Source organism: Leptopilina heterotoma, unplaced genomic scaffold (genome assembly GCF_015476425.1).
Source record: "Leptopilina heterotoma isolate Lh14 unplaced genomic scaffold, ASM1547642v1 Lhet_32, whole genome shotgun sequence".
In the NCBI taxonomy this organism is placed as follows: Eukaryota; Metazoa; Arthropoda; class Insecta; order Hymenoptera; family Figitidae; genus Leptopilina; species Leptopilina heterotoma.
This window is the reverse complement of record NW_025111017.1, coordinates 601,446-622,173: the sequence shown is the minus strand read 5'-3', so window position 1 is coordinate 622,173 and position 20,728 is coordinate 601,446. Positions and strand designations below refer to the sequence as shown.

The 20,728-nt window shown below is 26.4% G+C and overlaps 2 protein-coding genes across 2 annotated transcripts; one reads left to right on the top strand and one right to left on the bottom strand.

Moving 5' to 3' along the window:
* Positions 1–527: 527 nt before the first annotated feature.
* LOC122504824 (putative nuclease HARBI1) lies at positions 528–4,412 on the top strand. Its single transcript, XM_043616094.1, has 4 exons — positions 528–804; positions 3,453–3,672; positions 3,775–3,977; positions 4,282–4,412. The coding sequence occupies exons 1-4, from the start codon at positions 528–530 to the stop codon at positions 4,410–4,412; spliced, it is 831 nt and encodes a 276-aa protein (XP_043472029.1).
* Positions 4,413–4,700: 288 nt separating this feature from the next.
* Positions 4,701–6,847, bottom strand: LOC122504805. The gene is made up of 4 exons (XM_043616063.1): positions 6,588–6,847; positions 6,159–6,327; positions 5,093–5,193; positions 4,701–5,022 (listed from the first exon to the last, which is right to left on the bottom strand). The coding sequence occupies exons 1-4, from the start codon at positions 6,760–6,762 to the stop codon at positions 4,799–4,801; spliced, it is 669 nt and encodes a 222-aa protein (XP_043471998.1). The 5' UTR covers positions 6,763–6,847; the 3' UTR covers positions 4,701–4,798.
* Positions 6,848–20,728: the final 13,881 nt, after the last annotated feature.

The following is a 20,728-nucleotide window of genomic DNA, read 5'->3' as shown; positions in this document are numbered from 1 at the left end:
GAGGAATTTAATTATTTTCAAATAATTTTAATAAAATGACATATAGATAGTCAATTACTCTCAAAAATGTTAATAGAATTTTTTGTAAAATTTAATTATTTTTAAAAACTTTTCACAATTCAATTATTTTCAATATCTGCTACTTTCATAAAATTCTCAAACAGAATTTAATTGAAGAAATTTGGTGAAAATCAGAAAAATGTGAGGAAAATAAAATATAGAATGGAATTTTTGTCAGTTTTGCAAAGTTTCTGAAACGAGTTTCTTTTGGTTGTCAAGTTAAATTTTGAGATAGTTACTTTTTTACTATTTTTTTTAGTTTGAAAGCTACTTTTTGGTACTATTTTTGAAATTAATTATTGAGAGCGAAGTCTGTAATGAAGATTATGAAAATGAATTATATTAAGTCAAATTTTATTAATAGTATTTATTCATGTTTTTTTACTTTCTGTAGTGTACTTGCAAATGGTGACAGTATCAGAACTACTCAGAATTTATGTAGAGTAGGACGGTCAACAATCTATCATATGATAGAAGAAGTTTGTTCAGTTATTTGGGAAGAACTGTCACCATTTTACTTAAGAAATAGAACATCGAGAGAATGGAAAATAATTGCTGCCGGATATCGATCTAAATGGGATTTACCACATTGCATCGGAGCGTTAGATGGGAAGGAGGTAGCAATAAAATGTCCACCACATTCTGGGTCTTTATTCTTTAATTATAAAAAGTTTTTCAGCATAAAACTTCTCGCTATTTGCGACGCAGAATGTCGTTTTACATGGGTTGAAGCTGGTGATTGTGGTAAGCGCTTTTTTCAATACAAAAGTTTTATGTTCACATCTTAAGGATATGTACAGAAAGTACACATATTTTTTTAAACCATATTGTTCTTTCTACATTGTTCATCCACATTGCGTTTCCAGTATATAGACAGGGTTGCCACGCTTTTGCTCATTTCAAATTCCCTGACTTTTCCAGGTTTTCCAGGTTAAAAAACGGAATTTTTCCAGGTTTTTAAAACTACATTTATATTTTACCTAATTTTTAATTCTAACCTTTTTGAAATTAAACATCTTATAAAAAATTGTTATAAAACATGAACATATCGATATCTTCATGTTTTATAATAATTAAAAATGTTGGACTGATAAAATCATCATTTTATACCTATTATTATTACAAGAATATTGTTACTGTAACTTATTCAAAATTACTTTCATTATTTTAATTCAATTATTCTTTTCCACAATTTTTAACTAAAATTCTTCTTTATAAAGTGTAAATTAATTATTATTAATAATTTCTGAAAAATTTCTTTCAACATTTTCAAATCCTTTTGTTTACAATTCAATTTTACGAAATTTCATCGATTGTTCAGGTACTCGGAAATTCTTCAATCAAATAAATATTAGAAAATAAAAACTTCAAATAACTTCAAAAATATTCAATTCAACTTTTACAAAAAAAATTAAATCTACACAATTTTAAGTTAAAAGTATGAAAAATTCAAACATTCAAAGATTATAATTTGAGACCTACTTTTCAAAACTCAATTATTATTTAAAGTTTTAACTGAAATTCAAATTTGAATCAATTATTATTAGAAAATTCTACGACAATTCAATTATTGAAATACAAAAAAAAATTTATTGAATAATTCAATGTTTTTTAAAATTCAACTCTCATTTAAAGAATTTTATATCAACAAATTTTTAAATAGGTAATTAAAATTCTTTTGACGAATTTCAATAAAATTTTTAAGAATAATTTCATTTTTCGAGAAATTAGATTAAAAATGTATTAAAAATAATTTAATCTCTGTAAACAAATTTCATTGAATTGAAAAAAGTTTTTGAATATAATTGAAATTTGTCAAGAATTTTATTAAAATTTTTTTAAATAATTGAAATATTGCCAAGAATTTTATTAAAATTTTTGAAAATAATTGAATTTTAGAGAAAAATTTTAATATTTATAAAAATAATTGAAATTTTGACTATAACTTTTTTTTAAACTTTTGACAATAATTGAATTTCTGCTAAGAATTTTATAATTTTTGAAAATAATTGAATTCTTAAGACGAATTTTTTAATAATATTTCTTTTTAAATACCTAATTATTTTTTATACAAAAATAAATAATTTATTGAATAATTTAATGTTTCTCAAAATTGAATTCTCATAAAGAATGTTATTAACAAATTTTTAAGTAATTGAATTCTTTCGACGAATTTTAATAAAATTTTAAGAATAATCACATTTTTCGAGGAATTTGATTAAAATTGTATCAAAAATAATTGAAATTCTGCAATGAGTTTTATTATCTATGAAAATAATAATTGAATCAAAGTAAAAAATTGTATTACATATTTATAAAAATAATTGAATCTCTGTAAACATAAATTGAATATTTTTGAAAATAATAGATTTATTGCGAAGAAATTTATAAAAAATGTTTAAAATAATTCATTTCATTTGGAAAATTTGATTAAAATAGTAGATATTGAAAATCATTGACTGGAGGAGAATTTTTGAATAAAAATTTAATTTGTTAAAAAGAATTTCATTAAAATTTTTGAAAATAATTGAATTTTGGAGAAAAATTTTAATATTTATAAAGATAATTAAAATTTTGACGATAAATTTATTTAAACTTTTGACCATAATTGAATTTCTGCGAAGAATTTTATTACTTTTGAAAATAATAGAATTTCTTTGATGAATTTGAATAAAATTTTTAAGAATAATTATACATTTTTCGAGAAATTCCATTAAAATTGTATTAAAAATAATTAAAATTTTGCGATGAGTTTTATTATTTATGAAAATAATTGTAAATCTATAAATTTTTTGATTATTTATAAAAATAATTGAATTATTGCGAAGGTAAATTGTAAAGGCAAATCTTTTAAAATTGAATTCAGAAAATTGAATTAAAGAAAAATTAGATTTCAATAATAAGCGCAATAACTTTAGAAAACAATAATTTTCCAGGATTCCAATCAAAATTCCCTGACTTTTCCAGGTTTTTTCAAGGTTTATAAAAATTCCCTGACATTTTCCGGTTTTCCAGGTTTCCAGGTTGCGTGGCAACCCTGATAGAATATTAAAGAAAAGTGTCTCTCCACTTTCAAAAATGTGTTTTCTCGAAAAAAGTAAATTTAAAATTTTCGTAAAATAATATTATCGGTTGAGATTTGCTGTAAAAATTGCTATACCTCTTTTTCCCTTTTGTATATTATTTTAAAAAATATTTTATAAGTTTTATGGTAGTAAGAAATATTTTTGAGCAGAAAAAAAAATTATTATCTGAAATTCTTTAATTGAAAGTCCTCTTTTGAATCAATCAATAAAATCAAGAAAAACTATCTCAAAAATGAATTAAAATTTAACATGAATGTTTTATTTAGTGAATTTAAAATTATATAACTAAATTTAATTGCAATTCAGGTTCTCAAAGTGACCTAGCGTCTTTTCGAAATACTGATTTTTTCGATGCCTTAAGAAACCAAGAGTTGAATATACCTCCAAGCTCAAAACTGCCTCGCTCAAACATAAGGATGCCTTACTTTTTTGTAGGTGATGAAATATTCACCTTACAAACTTTTTTAATGATTCCATTCGCTTGTCGTAGACCACTCACTAATACACAAAAGCATTATAATTACAGGTATATTTTGTTAACATTATAATATTGCCAACAACGTAAAATTGTAACTTATAGTGAGAAGAAAGAGTGAAAAAAATTGACTTTAAATATATTTATTTTCAGATTAGCAAGGGCTCGTCATACAATTGAGGCTGCTTTCGGCATTCTAACGGCTATGTGGCAAATTTTAAAGCAGCCATTGAAATATCATCTGGAAACTTCAATTAAAGTTGTATTGGCAACTGTTTGCCTCCATAACTTTGTAATAACGAGGAAGCTACAAAGAGGAGAGAGGATAGATATTCCTGTATTTAGGCGTAATGCAGGTAATATTAATTGTATAATTCATAGAATTATTTATACAATAAAATTTCAATGTGAATTCTTGTATTGCAGAAGCGAAATTTTTTCTGTGTAAACTGCTAGAAAATGTACAATTTATTTTCTGTAACTGTAAATTTTAAGTAAATAATTTTGGGTATATAGTTTTTTACATACCATTCGAATAAGTGAGAAATATAAAATATTGAAGGCAATTTCTTTAAAAGTTATTGAATATCTTTCAATTTTTAATAAATGATAAAAAATCATCTGGTTTTTTAAATTTTGACTAAATTTTTTTAAATTTAGATGACCGTGCAATGAATGAAGAAGAGGAGGATGAGAACGCAGAACACGAGAGGATTCCAAGAAATGCGATGGATCAGCTTCAATTATTAACGAGATATCTTAATTCTAATGCTGGTGCAATGCGTAATTAATAATTGAGTTTCACAATATAGAAAACCAAAAAGTTTTGTGTTTACAATGTGAAAAAAAATTAAAACATATTTTTTTATAAACTTACGACAGTAATAAAAAATTTTTTAAAATAAAAATTAACGTAAATAAAAATTCCAATGTCAAAAAATTCAATTAAATAATATTTTTGAACTTAGGCAAAAAAATTTGGTCTTACAAAATTCAATTATAAAATTAAAAATACTTAGGAACAACTAAAATTGTTGAAAAGAGAACAATATCTTTTTCTTTATTTACCTGTAATTTTTTTTAGAACTAAATTTTACATTTTTTTAACAATAGAAACTTATTTAAAGTTTGTAAACTACAAATTATTGAACACATTCAAAATCAAAATGCTGAAATATTAATTTTTTGGACGTTGCTCTTTAACATTTCTTATTAACCGTTTTACTGCAAAGAAACATTCTCTTTGCTTATTCTCGGGAACTTTAATGAAACTTCTCTCAATGACTTCGTAAAAGTCATTATCAGCTTCTTTCTTACGAGCAATTTTTTCCACCGATAAATCTGTTGCATTTACATCAACATCACTAAGTTCCACCACTTCAGACTCATCGTTTTCAAGATCTGAAAAATAAACAGAGAACCTATTAGTGCAAGAATATTGTTTTTCAAATACTACAAGTCTGTTACTAACCTTCCACTATTTCGAGAGTCTCATTTGACATTGATGCATCATCAGTTTCATTAACCTTGGCACTTATATGATTTTTAGGCTTTCTATACGAGCTAAATGAACTAAAAAAAAATGTAATATTTTAAAAAGAAATTATCAATCTTCCAAGGTAATTCAAGACAAAAAAAAATTTCACATTTAACAGTTCTTTATTAACAATTATAAACAAAAAGAAAATTTTTTTTTTTTTAAATTTTTACTAAAGATAAAAATAGTTCAGAAAAGGTAGCTTGCGATCATTCCATCTATTACAAATCAACTAATTATATAAATAATCTTAGCTGTTTACAGAAAAAATCAAAATCTTCTGTTTACAGAAAATAAAGGTCGATGACTTTTGGGAAAACAAAGACTTATTAATTAAATACAAATATAATAATACTGAAAAGAAAAGAGAGTCGATGACTAATAATGGAAAAGTGTCAAATATTTTTACAAAATTAATAGTGTAAAAATTTTTCATGTTATTTTCTTTATTTAAAGGTTTATTTTATTAAATTATTTGACAATTCTATTTACTATTTCCGTTGTCAACTCTCTTCCCACTTTAGTGTCATTATATTTGAATATAATTAATAACTTTTTGTTTTTGTAAAAGTCATCGACCATTGACTTCTGCATACAGTTAAAATTATTAAAATTAATTTATTTGATATTGTTTAATTGATGGAAAATAGCAAAAGTTATTTTTTAACAACTTTTATCTTTCAATAAATATTTTTTAGATTTGTGATTTTTATATTTTTTTTTTTCTGTTTTTGATTGTAAATTTTAATTTAAACTTCTAATTTCTATACAAAAAAATTTAATTATTTTTTCAAATTGTAAGTTTTTAAATTTGCTAGGAATTATTTTTATCTGATGATTTTATTCAAATACATTTTCTTAATTCAAAATTGTAAAATTTCACATTTTAAATTTGTAGTTGATCAAATAAAAAAAGGAAAATTTTCAATTAATCAGCGAAATATAAAATTTTGATTTTTGAATAATTCATCACAAAAAAAGAACAAGAATCATAACTTACACGCTACTCTTTGGAGATTTATTTAAATACTTCATAGCTTCAAAATACTCGAAACGTAGACCTGTTTCTTCTGGAGCGGCTGAACCTGACGGGGTGTAAGAATTTCTAATGGCCGCTTCCTTATCATATAATGTCCTTAGCTTCTCCCATTTGTTTTGAACTTTTTCAGCTAAACAAAAGGGCAATTTATTTTAAATTTCAATACTTTTAATTTTAAAATTAATGTATTGAAAATCATTGAATTCTTGAAAAAAATTTGAGAATAATTGAATACCTTCAAAGAATTTTATTATTTATGAAAATAATTAAATTATCGCGACGAAGTATTAAAAAAAATTTAAAAACCGCAAATTCAATTTTTTTTAATTGAGTTTCCTTAATAATTTTAATTAGTGAAAGTAATTAAAATTTATGAATATTTATACTTACCTGATGTTTCAATATTAGTAGCTAGATAAACATTTGTAGCAATCTCATGCCAAGCATCTCGTCTCTTGCAATTATCTTGATAAGTCCGATATGTCTTATTGTGTAAAAAAGGTTTTTCGGCGACCAATTGAATTAAAACTTCATTAAATAAGTTTTCCTCAGCGTCAACTTGCATTTTTTATTGATTTTGATCGTGCAACGTTTTCTTCTTCGAGGATAATTAAATTCAGTCAGACCGTTTATTTGTGAAAGTTAGAAGGAACTGCGTTCATTTCCGCAAGCTGAATTCGGATTGCGCACAATGCGCAATGGAACTCATGCTGATTCTACACTTACTGAGTCGCTCCGACTTTCCAAAACGAATTGCATGAGATAGACAAAGGCAGAGACTGTCGCTATCTTTGTCCATCTCATGCTAGTTGTTCCGGAAGTAAATAAGTGTAGAATCAGCATGAATAAGGCTATAAGGACGCAATCGAGACGACATTACTTACTGATGTCAAAGCAGCTAACTTCAAGTGTAGAACTTTCTTCTCATTGGCTGATTTTTGGCTGATTTTATAATGAGTGTTCCTCATTGGCTGAATTTTATAATGATGGTGACCTCACACTTTTAAATTTTCGTTTTTCTCTCTTTTAAAATTAAAATAAATTAATTAAAATTTATTTATTAACTAAAAGTTAACCAAAAGTAGTTTAAGATAAAAATAATTTTTATTTATGATTTGGTTTGTAATAAATGAAAAGTTTTTTAATAATAAAATATATTTAATTTTATGATTCATTTTAGACGCTTCAAAATTGTTGCGCGCGCATCTTTTTTTCCAAACAATTGTTTGTTCGCTACGTAACCTCACCTCAGTGTGAAACGCATAGTTTTTTTTGGTTGGTATGAAAAATTACAAAACATTACAAGTGTCAGCAACTGTCAGCCATTTGCAAAGTGTGACAAGTGTATCGTTTCGATAAGAAGTATTGGCTGTTATTTGCTAAGTGATTTTTTTCTGAAAGTGTTGATTGTGAATTTTGTGGTTTTGTTTTTTTGTACATTTGAAAAAAGTTAAAGTACATTGCATACGTTACGTACGTAAGTATTAAAATTAAAATACATGTAAATACAAATTAAATTTTTTGTTAATATTATTTGTATAGGTATATATTTATTAGGAAGAGTTTGTAAATATAATGTGTGAATTATTTGATTTATTAATTTAAAGGATTTAATTAATTTTATTAATTAAAGTTAAAGGTTAAAGTTAAATACATTAATTTAATTAAAGTTAAAGTTTTAAAGTTAAAGTTTAAAGGATACATTAAATTAATTAAAGTTAAAGTTTAAAAGAATAAAGAACATTTGCCTGTTATTTTGATTTCTAAATGTAGAATATTGATTTTTTAAATTCTGATGTTTGTACATAATTATATTATAGTGGTAATAATTATTATTTAATATTGATTAATATTTGTTTTTTTAAATCTTAATTATTGATTTTTTAACATTTTGTTTTTTAACATTTTGGTAGTTAGTTATTATTTTGGAAAAAACTTTATGAATATTAAAGATGTACCAAAAATAACATGTGATTACGAGATACCAGATACTTGATAAACAGAGATTTAGTCAAGAGGTACTAGATTAACAGATACTCTATTAACAGATACTAGATTAACAGATAATAAACAGAAAAATTTACCAAAAATATACTTATATTTAATAATATTAATAATATTAATAGATGAAGATACATTCTTTACATTCTTAATAATCTTTAATAAGAAAGGATAAGATAAAAATTCCAGTTACTGTTAAATGTGACAATAGTAACATTATTTACATGTGTTCTGAATTAATTAATTTTATGAAAAACTATTTTTTAGAAGCGATATCTTTTCAATAAATTGAAAGAAATCATGTCGAACAAAGAAGGAACTGTTAATTTAAGTGTTACAGATTTTAATATTATACTTACTGAAGGAGGAATGTTAAATGATACTCATATTGATGAATTCGAAAAATTATTGAGAAGGGAATCAAATTCTGCTTTTAGCATGCAAAGCACTTTGTATTTTTATACGCTTGAATTTATTAGTCCGATTGAAAAAGGTAAAAAGCATATTCAAATACTTTTTTGTGGACCTATCAAGAAAGGTCATTGGATTTGCACTTATTATGATGAAATGAGACTTTATATTTATGATAGTCTTAATGAAGGATGTTTAAATGAAGATCAAAGGAAATATTTAAGTAGATTATATCCTTTTAAACCTCCAGTAGTTTTCACAACTGTTGATCAACAACCAAACAATAATCTTGCTTGTGGAATATATGCAATAGCATTCGCAACATCGATATTTTTTAATATTATGCCCCACTCTGTCAATTACTATTATTATAACATGAGAAATCATTTAATGTTAATGTTCAAAAACAATCGTTTAAGTAAATTTCCGTCAGTAAGGTCGACTAATATTAGAACTATGACTGTTGAATGTAATTGGGAGTGTCTTCTTAGGAATCGAGCTAGAGAAAAAAGTTTCCAAAATGAAGAAAATAAAATTGTTGACAATAATTTATCATCGTTGAATTCAACCAGCAATGTTTGTAAAAAAAATTTTGTTGATAGTTGTTTAGAAGATTTGCCTTTAATTCCAGCAAATGATGTTAATAATATTTCTATTGATTCAAGCAATGGAATGAAAGATACAAAATTAATAATAACTGAGAAGCAAGGAGAAAAAAGAGCTATGGTTCATTTTCCTGAAGAAGAGGAAAAATATAAAATCATAAAACGTCAAAAAAAGCTGCTTATCAAAAAAAATATCGACAAAAAAAGCGAGAAAATAATAAAATTGTTCGCTCTGAATCATTGGATTCTAATGAATTCATTAGTGCAGAGCAAACTTTAAATACGAGGCCCCAAAGCACATCTACAGCTTTATCATCAGCAGAAGAAAATATTTCTACTTCTAAAGTTAAAACGTCAATTCGTGACAGAAATGTTGCTTACAAGCGCACCTCTCGACAAAATAAACATACTTCTGTTCAAAAACAAAATCAGTCTGATATTATTTCAAAGTCACATATAGAGATGGGTTATTGTAATGAAATGAACATTACACGTGATCATTCTTATGTAAAACTTTGTGAACATAAAGTTAACAGTGAATTATTTATAAAATCAAAAACTAATGATGATTGTAATGATTCAAGAAATGTTACAAAATATACTAATTTAAAAAATGAAAATCAAGTAAAAAAAGATCAATAATACGTTCTTTAGAGGAAGAAGAACATCAAGTCATGAAACGTCAAAAGAAAGCTGCTTATCAAAGAAAGTTTCGACAAAAAAAACAAGAGAATAATAGAATTCTTAACCCTCAATCACTTCAAACAAAGGACAGTATTATTACAGTGTCAAAATCAAATATAAATTCAGAAAAATCCTCTACAACTGTTACTACATCTTTGGCAAAAGATAATGTAACTGTTACAGCAAATTTAGCAAATACTAATATTTCCGGTCGTCAAAAAAATGTAGCTTATCAAAAAACTCATAGCCAAAAAAACGGGATTTTGCACAGAATCAAAATTTCTCTGACAGTATTTCAGGCTCGCATATAGAAGAACATTTTGCTGGTGCGATGAAAATTTCATGTGAGCATTGTAATGCTAAACATTTCCAAGCAGAAAGAGTATCTAATAAAAAAAATTCATTTCATGATTGTTGTAAACATGGCGAAGTCATTCTTGAAGATCTACCTGCTCCTCCACTCATATTACAAAATTTATTTGATGGCACCCACGAATTATCTGGGCATTTTCTTCATAATATACGACCTTACAATAATTCATTTGGTTTTGCTTCTTTCAACGCTAACTTAGTTAATTTTAACAATAGACGACCAGGACCATATTGTTTCAAAATACATGGTCAGGTTTATTATCAAATGAATACATCTTTGTATGCAGAAAGGAACGATACTCCTTTATTTGGACAGTTATTTATTGTTGATCAAAACGAAGCTTCCGAAATTTGTTGTAAGAATAATGTTCAATTAAACCGAGATATTGTTGATGGAATTGAAACAGCCCTTCGGGATTGTAACCTATTTGCACAGTCCTACCGTATGATGCATGAAAAAATTAAAAAAACAATGACTGAAAATAATGCAGAAATTTAGCCTGAAATGCAATTATTATTTTCATTAAAGCCTGGGATGGATAGTAGACGTTATAATTTACAAAGTGTCAATGAAGTTGCAGCAATTTTTACTACAACTGCTGATGGTGATATTCCAGAATCATATGTTACCGTATATAATAAGAATACAAAAAGTTTACAATATATAAGTTCTATGAATCCCAATGTTGAGCCATGGATATATCCTTTATTTTATCCACATGGAACAAGAGGTTGGGACAAAAATCTGACCTGCGCTAATACAAATAAACGTGTATCAAGAGCTGCATACATCAGGCATAGAATGGCTTCTAGGGACAACAATGTATTTTTAAAGGGTGGTAGATTATTTCAGCAATGGATTGTCGACAGTTATGTGAAAATTAAAAAGGTAGGACAAATTTCTGTCGAAATAATCAAAAGAAACTTCGTGCAGATACTTACGAAGGTCTAATTGATCATTTACAAAGAAGAGCTGATGATTCGAACAATGAAGTTGGGAAAATTGTAATACTTCCATCATCTTTCACAGGTTCTCCGAGAAATATGTTACAGCATTACCAAGATGCAATGGCTATTGTAAGAAAATTTGGTAAACCTGATCTTTTTATTACGATGACGTGTAATCCAAACTGGCGTGAAATTAAGGAAAATTTATTACCTAACCAAACTGCCTTTGACAGACCAGATATTGTATCGCGTGTTTTTACCATAAAAAAAGATACACGGAGAGAAGGTTGAACGTAAAATCACGGTGTGATCAGAGTCTTAGGCGATGAATGGAAACTCATCATAATTTTCTACAAGATGTAGCGCTCTCTGACGGTTACTGTCACTGCCACTTGCGATTCGTGAATGGAAAAACTCGGTGAAATCGCTCAGATTTACCGTGAACTTTCCCCCTCTTTTAACCTTCTGAATTAGACACTGCCTTTAACGGTTCAAATTTCTCTCCGTGTAAACTTATTAATACTATTGTAAAGGAACAATTATTTGGCGAAGTGATTGCTTATGTGTATGTCATTGAATATCAAAAACGTGGATTGCCGCATATGCATTTATTAGTGACTTTGAAACAAAATTATAAAATAACAACACCCGAGATTGTAGACAAATATATTTCGGCAGAAATTCAAAGTCAATCAGAAAATGTTATACTTCATGACATCGTTATGAAAAATATGATTCATGGCCCATGTGGAAATTGGTGTAAAGATAATAATAGTAAATGTTTGAAAGGTTTCCCAAAACAATTCTGTTCTGAGACAATAATTGATGAAAACGGATACCCAACGTATCGCTGCCTTAATACAGGACAATACGATCGCCTAAATGGAGGAACTACAGATAATCAATACGTTATTCCATACAATCCTACATTACTTCAGTTATTTAATTGTCATATTAATGTAGAAGTAGTTTCAAGTATTAAATCCGTAAAATATTTGTATAAATATATTTTTAAGGGACATGATGCTGCTGCTGTAGTAATTACCGATAGTAGTAATAATACAAGTTCTTTAGAATATGATGAAATAAAAAACTTTATTGAAACTCGATATGTTAGTCCTGTTGAAGCATGTGATAGAATATTTGGTAGACCATTACAAAGTAAAAGTCATTCTATTCTCTGATTACCTGTTCATTTAATTAATCGGCATACTGTAACCATTAGTGAAGAAGCAAATGATGATGCTATAAATGAAGCTTTACAGAAACGGACTATGTTATTAGAATACTTCGATTTAATTAATCGTGATCCACAAGCTAGACAATATACATATGCAGAAATTCCATGTTATTATGTTTTTAAGAAAGAACGTGGTGAAAATGCATTAAAATGGGTGAAGCGTAAAGGGTCATTTAATGTCATTGGACGGATGTATTCAATTTTGCCCAGTCAATCAGAACTGTTTCATTTTAGATTACTTTTAATATTAGTTAAAGGCGCTACAACTTATGATCATCTGCGAACTGTCAACAATATTGTACATGACACTTTTCGTAGTGCATGTTTAGCATTAGGCCTTATTGAAGATGATGAAGAATGGGAACGTGCTTTGACAGAAGGAGAAGTATGGATGATGCCACAAAAATTAAGACGTTTATTTGTGCGTATTTTAATTTATTGCCATCCAGTTCATCCAAACGAACTTTGGGAAAAGTTTAAAGAGGCTATGTCTGAAGATTATCAGAAAAATTATCCATCTAATGAAGCTCATAAAAGAGCATATAATGATATAATTAACTTTCTGTTGCATGAAGGATCAAATATTCGCAATTTTTTTTTGAAATGATACAGTTAAATGAAATAAGTATTGAAACAGAAAATCAAACGAACAACAAAATGTCATTACAACAACATAAAGAGATTGGTGAAATGCAATATGTGAAACTGAATTCCAAACAGAAGGATATTGTTGATGAAGTATTAAATGTAGTTATCCAAGATAAAAGAATACCATCTTCTTCATGTTATTACATTGATGGACTAGGTGGATCCGGAAAAACTTTTGTTTATACAACTTTATACCATTTGTTAAGAAGTAAAGGAAAATGTGTTTGTACTATGGCATTTACAGGCATTGCCGCAATATAACTTCCCCGTGGTAAAACTGTACATAAAACGTTTGGGATGCCTGTTCCATTGTTCTATGATTCTACATCAAATATTAAAAGTCAATCTAAGGAAGCTACATTTTTGAAAGAGGTTGATGTCTTTATTTGGGATAAAAGCTCCAATGGCGCCAAGATATGCTATGGAATTAATTGATAGAACATTACGCGATTTTATGAATGTTGATATGCCATTTGGTGGAAAAACTATGCTTTTGGGTGGCGATTTTAGACAATTATTGCCTGTTAAAGTTAATGCTACTAGAAGCGAATTAGTTAATTTATCTATTAACTCTAGCACATTATGGAGTCATTTTAAGGTAATATCATTAACAGAAAATATGAGAATTTTACCTGGTGAAATAGAATTTTCAGAATATTTATTATCAGTTGTAAATGGTACTTTAAATGATAATAATATACTAGCACCAGAGCAATGTGTAGAGAATGGTGATATCATTCATAAAATATTTGGAGAATTAATTATCAATAAAAAATACGATGATTTAGCAAAAGTAGCAATATTGTCTGCTCGAAATGTTGATGTTGATGAAATTAACAACAAGGTACTCGAACTGTTTGATAATAAAAGTGAGCGAATTTATACAAGTGTTGATAGTACCGAAAATTGTGATAATGGAAGTATAAATGATGCTATTTTAACAGAGTATTTGAATACTTTAAATCCATCAAATTTCCTGCCTTATGAATTACGATTAAGAGCCAATTGTATTGTCATGCTACTTCGAAATCTTAGTATTAATGAAGGTTTTTTTTTTTTTTTATTGTTTATACTCCTGCCCTATTGGCCTTACGCACTTCTACAAGAGTCCCCGAGAAATACTTTTTTTGGATTAAGCATAACCATTCTACTTTAGAAATTTTCTATATATTAACCTAATTTTGCGTCTACAGCCGACTTTATTAGGAGTACTCGCATTACGCCTGGACCACCCGTCAATGGGTTTTCTCGCCAGAGAAGAGGGAAACTGTAGAAAACCTCTCTGAGTACAACCGGTTTATCGACAGTCGAGTTCTAATGGTGTGTACCGGACAATAATCGACGGTGCACATCATTATACCTCGACGTCAAACCTCCCGCTCAGATTGTCTCACGTGCCGGAAAAATACCAAGCCAAGTGGGCGCGAACCAAGGGTACTTATACCCTTGGTCCTTAAACGACCACCAACGCCAGGCATCTATCCGACTGAGCCAATCTGTCGGTTATTAATGAAGGTTTATGTAATGGAACGCGAATGCAGGTATTAGAACTATCAAACAATCTGCTACGTTGTCGTATGTTAACAGGTGATAAGGTTGGAGATATTGTATTTATAAATCGTATTACGCTGTATTGTGAGGATATTTATCCTCTTACTTTCAAACGACGGCAATTTCCTATAAAATTAGCATTCGCAATGACAATAAATAAAAGCCAAGGACAAACTTTTGACAAGATTGGTGTAGACCTTCGTAAAAATGTATTTAATCATGGGCAAGTATATGTTGCATTTTCACGAGTTAAATCTTGGGAATCATCAATTATATATTTAGGAAATCAAAGACCTAATTTACTAATCAAGAATTATGTTTACACTGAATTATTGAAATAAAAGTAAATATTTTTTCTATAAAAATGTCTGAGTCGTTATATATTTTTTTTTTTTAAAAGGAGTGTGTCTCAGTATGGCTGTCTTTACGCGTGAGACTTTCTTCGACGCTTCTTATTGGTAAATTGCGTCATTTTTTTGTAATAAGATTCACACGTAAGATTTCTTTACACGTTTCTTTCTTATCAATTAGTCAAAGACGTTTTAATTTCCTAATTTCAAATAATAGTTCAAACTTTAGATAATTAAGACACTTATTTGTACGTATTTTAATGTACTGCCAACCAGTTCATCCAAATGAACTTTGAAAAAAGTTTAAAGATAATATTTCTCAAGATTATTAACGAAATTTTGCATCCCATGAATCTTATAGAAAAGCATATATTGAAATAAATTATTTTCTTCGAAATGAAGGAGTACTTACATTTTTTGTATAATATTTACAGAAACCACACTTATATTTCTTTTTTATAGCAAAAGTAGGAACGATTTTAAGAAACAAAAGTAAATTTTTAATTTAATATCCTCTGTTTATGGCTTTCTTTGACAGTAGAAATGTTTTTTTGCTAGCTAAGTGAAAAATAGTTAAAAATTGTTTATTTAGTAACGTTTTTCTTTCATCACTATTTTTTAAAATATAAATTTACTATGGAAGATTTTAAATGTTACAAAATTTAATTAACAAATAGATTACTTTGATTATAAAAAGGTTTTCTATAACTTCATCGTACAAAACTTTTTATAAAATGTGCCATTCTTGAAATATACGCTTTTCTTTAAGCAAAGAAAAGTGTTGTTTTTTTTATCAAAACCATAAACTTTAGAAATGATACATTTAGAAACAGATAAAAACAGAACTAGAATTGTAAAGGTATAAAAAATTGTTTTACGCACAACATAGGCTATTATTTTATTAAATTGAATAATATTTAAAAATTCCTATTATCAGAAACTGTCACTCAAATTGATACCTTAACAAACAAAAGACTGTAATTTAAAGAATAAAAATGCAAGAGAAAAAACGCGCGCGCGGCAGCGCGCGATCGTTCTCGTTATCAAAAATAACCCATGGATTTACGATCCCAAATTTCGAAAAATTTATGATGCAGAAGCTAGAAGACGATTATGGAACAACATTTCTAAATTACTTGCAAGACATGGACTAAACATTGTTGGTAAATATAGATTATTAATTTATTCCTCAATTGGGAGTACGCAATTATATTTTACAGGCTTTTTGAATTTTTCTGTAAGTATTATAGACCCTGTCCTTGTTACACTTATATGTTTATGAAAACATACTTTTAGATCCAGTTAATCTGTGGGCAGGATTTCGTGCAAAATTCAATAACCACGACAAGAAGAGTAATACTAACTGGATGTACTATAATGACCTCTGCTTTTTGAAGCCGTTTATTAAACAAAGAATAAGGTCTGTATATTTGTCAGTAAAAAGCGTATGTATAAATATTTATTAAATATTTAAATAAATATAAATAAATATAAATAAATAAATAATAAAAATAAATAATAAATAATATAAATATTTATTTATTTATATTAACTTATAAATATTTATTATAAATATTTATTTTATTTATTTATTTATATTTATTTTTTATTATTTATATTTATGCAAATATATTTTTAAACGTATGCATTTTTTAAAACTCTTTATTATAAAATTTAATCTTTCTATGTATTTCTGATATCAATAAAAATGCATTACCTTTAATTATTTTGCATTAAAATGGGTGCATATTTTCATTTTTGCAAAAATTTGTTCACATGTTTTTTCTTATTTCTATAATAGTAACTCATGTTGATTTTCCACAATTATTAGTATATAATCATTACGATTTGTAAATTATATGTGATAAGCGTAAACAACTGTGGAAGTAAAATCAAATCGAATGTATATACAGAAAAATATTGAATGTTAATAATTTACGAAAATTCTTTAAAGCAATTAAAAAATTTGTTCTCTCATGAGAGAAATAGACTCCAAATTTTTTTTAGAAAGAAAAGATTTTGTATTCAAAATTTTAAAAAAATCAAAGAATGTTTAATCCGTTTTAAAAATTAGATATTAATTTATGTTTCATTTGATAAAAAATGTAAATAATTTATTAAATAAATCTCTTACATAACATTTTTGGAAATTTTTTATGTATATGTTGCATTTTCTCTAATAATTTAAATTGATTTTCAGAAAATCCAATGTCCAACCCGCTTTTGATGAGCCAGGTACATCTAGCAACGACGATTCAATGGTTTACCGTGACGATTGTTAGTAAGATTAAGATTATTTAAGAAATTTTGTTAAAATTATTTAAAATTTATAAAAATTGTTAATTTTATTTTTTATAGATGGCGCAGATTTGCAATTCGATGAAAATCAAGATGACAACATTTTGCTAGAATATATAGATTCTTCCCTCGAAAATAATATCACTGGAGACAAAACATATCTTTTATCTGTTTTACCAGACGGAGAGCTTGAATTACAGCAATTAAAATTCAATGTGCCTGAAGAGAACGCCTCGAAATGTGACAACAATAATGTGGACACAGATCAATATGCAGTTGAAAATATTCTTGAAGATGATGAGTCCTCTGCACAAATAGTTCCATCAGCTTCAGAGGAAAATATGGTTATTGAATATGATAAAAATCATCATTTGAAAATCATAAACATTAATCATAATGAAGAATCATCTGAAGAAATTTTCAGCTCAGATGATAACTTGACTTTGGACAATGAACAACAGTCTGGTTTAGAAAATGTCTTTGGTCCAGAAACTTCGTTCGACGTAAAACCAACTGTTGAATCACGCAGTGTCTTGCATACACCAACATTCGATTTGACACAAAACGAAGACTCTTTTGGTGAAGTGATTTCAAAAAATCTTAATTTACAATCCGAAGTTTCTTCCGACGCAAAACCAATGATTGAATCACACAGTGTCTTGCATTCACCAACATTCGATTTGACACAAAGCGAAGACTCTTTTGGTGAAGTGATTTCAAAAAATCTTAATTTACAATCCGAAGTTTCTTCCGACGCAAAACCAATGATTGAATCACACAGTGTCTTGCATTCACCAACATTCGATTTGACACAAAGCGAAGACTCTTTTAATGAAGTGCTTTCAGTAAATTGTAATTTACAATCCGAAATTTTGTCAAACGTCAAACCAACGATTAAATCACGCGATGACTTCCGTTTAGTGCCATTGGAAAAAACTGCATGCATTGAACTAGCAAAACAGGGAGCTCAACCTAAAAAAACGCAAATTTTGAAAAAAGAAAAGTCTACCTCTCTCAACTCGTCAAAGCGAGTCGTATTTCAACAACCTCGAATGAAAAGGAGTATTTCTAATTCGAATTCGGTTAAACAATCACGTGTTGTTCCTAAAATGGATAAATTCGCACAAAAGAAGAAAGCCGAAATTAATAAACGAGAAGAAGCAACAGAAGAAATAATTACTTGTTGCCAGGATGTTAGGAAAGTTAATGCCGAGGCCATAAAATTGATGCAATTGCAGGCAGAAGACATAAAATCTCGATTGAATAAAAAAAGTACCATTAGTACTACTTTCGAAAGCATTGTTCAACATGTAAGTCCTCCGAGTGGTTATTTAAATTTAATTTATAAAGAGTGGATAAGTCTTACTGAAGAGGAACAAGACAATCTCTTTGAATCAGTATTAACTGAAATTGAAAATTTTTTTTAAAAGAAACTTAAAAAATATTTACTATTGTGCATTTTAAATGCGAATGTCTTTATTTTTACTTAAATAATAATTTTTCTACTCTTTGTAAATGTTTAAGAAATAATTTCCAATTATTTTTTTAATAAAAAACATTTTATGATGAAGATTTTAATAGCAATGTAACAACGAGTGCTTGTGTTAATGTTGAATTTAAAGAAACAAATCTTAATAACCTTATTCTTTAGTTACTACAATTAAAACAAAAAAAAACATGTAAATGTATGTATATACTTATGCATAAAGTGAAAGTATTATTTTAAAAATATCAACATTCTGTTAATCTCGTTTTAAGTTTATTATTTCAGTACAAAATTAAAATTTTGTCATATTTGAAGAATAAAAAAATGACACATAAATAAATATAAATATTATTTATTTTTTGATTTACTTTAAAACTTGAAAATAACATTAGTAATAAATAATAATAATTAGTAATTTAAAAAATAATAGAATTTAAAAATTTTCTAATTTAAATTCATGTTGAAAACACTAGAAGAAATCCAATTTTGAAGAAATTACAAATAATTGCAGAAATTCAATTATTTTCAAAAAAAAAAAATAAATAAAATTCTTCATTCAAAATTCAACTATGTTCGAAATTTGAAAAAAATTTCAGTAAAAATCCCAATTAACTTTATAAATAACAAAAATCTTCTCCAAAGTTCAATTATTTTCATAAACGTCAAAAAAAAATTATTGTCCTAATTTTTATAATTTTCAAAGAATTTTCTAATTTCAACGATTTTCAATATCTACTATTTTAATAAAATTTATCAAAAAGAATTCAAATTTTAATTACTATTTTACTAAAATTTCACAAAACAATTCTATTATTCAAGAAAAAAATGTTAAAAAAATTCATCTTAAACATTCAATTAATATAAAAAATATTAAAATTTTTCGCAAGAATTAAATTATTTCCAAAAATAATAAAATTGTTTACAAAATTTCAATTATTTCAAACATTTTAATCAAAATTCTTGTAAAGAATTCAATTTTTTTATAAATAATAAAATTTTTCTGACAAATTCAAGTATTTCGAAAAATAATAAAATTCTTTGCAACATTCAAATTATTTCAAAGATTTAAATCAAAATTCTTGTAAATAATTCAATTATTTTTGTAAATAATTAAATTTTTTAGGAAAATTAAATTATTTTTGAACATGTTAACAAAATTCTCCATAAAAATTCAATTATTTTCATAAGTAAGAACATTTTTGTGAGGAATTCAACTTATTTCAAAGATTGTAATCAATTTTTTGGAAAGAATTCAATTAATTTCATAAATAATAAAATTCTTCTGAGAAATTAAATTATTTTCAAAAATAATAAAATATCGATGCAACAATTCAATTATTTCTATAAATAATAAAAATCATTGTAGATTTTCAATTATTTTTTCATACAATTTTAAATGAATTCCGCGAAAAGTGGAATTATTTTAAAAAAATTTTATTAAAATATATTTATAAAATAAAAAATCTGATTTAAAAACAAAATTGATTTTTTTGGAAACAATTCTAAATAAAATAATAGAATATTCAATTATTTGAAGAAAAAATAAAATTCTTCTTATAAAAGTCAACTATGTTTAAAATTTGAAAAAAATTCTCGAATTTTGTTATTTATAAAGATAATTGTGATTTTCAATTATCTTTTTAAATAACAAAATTGTTCTCCAAATTTCAATTATTTTCATGAATGTCAAAAAAATTCTTGTCCTAATTACAATTATTTTCAAAAAAATTTCTAATTTTAATGATTTTCAATATCTACTATTTTAATAAAATTTCCCAAAAAGAATTCAATTATTTAAAAAAAAGTTTAATAAAATTTTATGCAAACATTTAATTATTTTCATAATCTTTAACTATTAGAAAACATGAAGAAATCGATCACTCCGAGTCTTCGACTCGGAGCAACTGATATCTTCATGTTTTTTATAACAATAATTT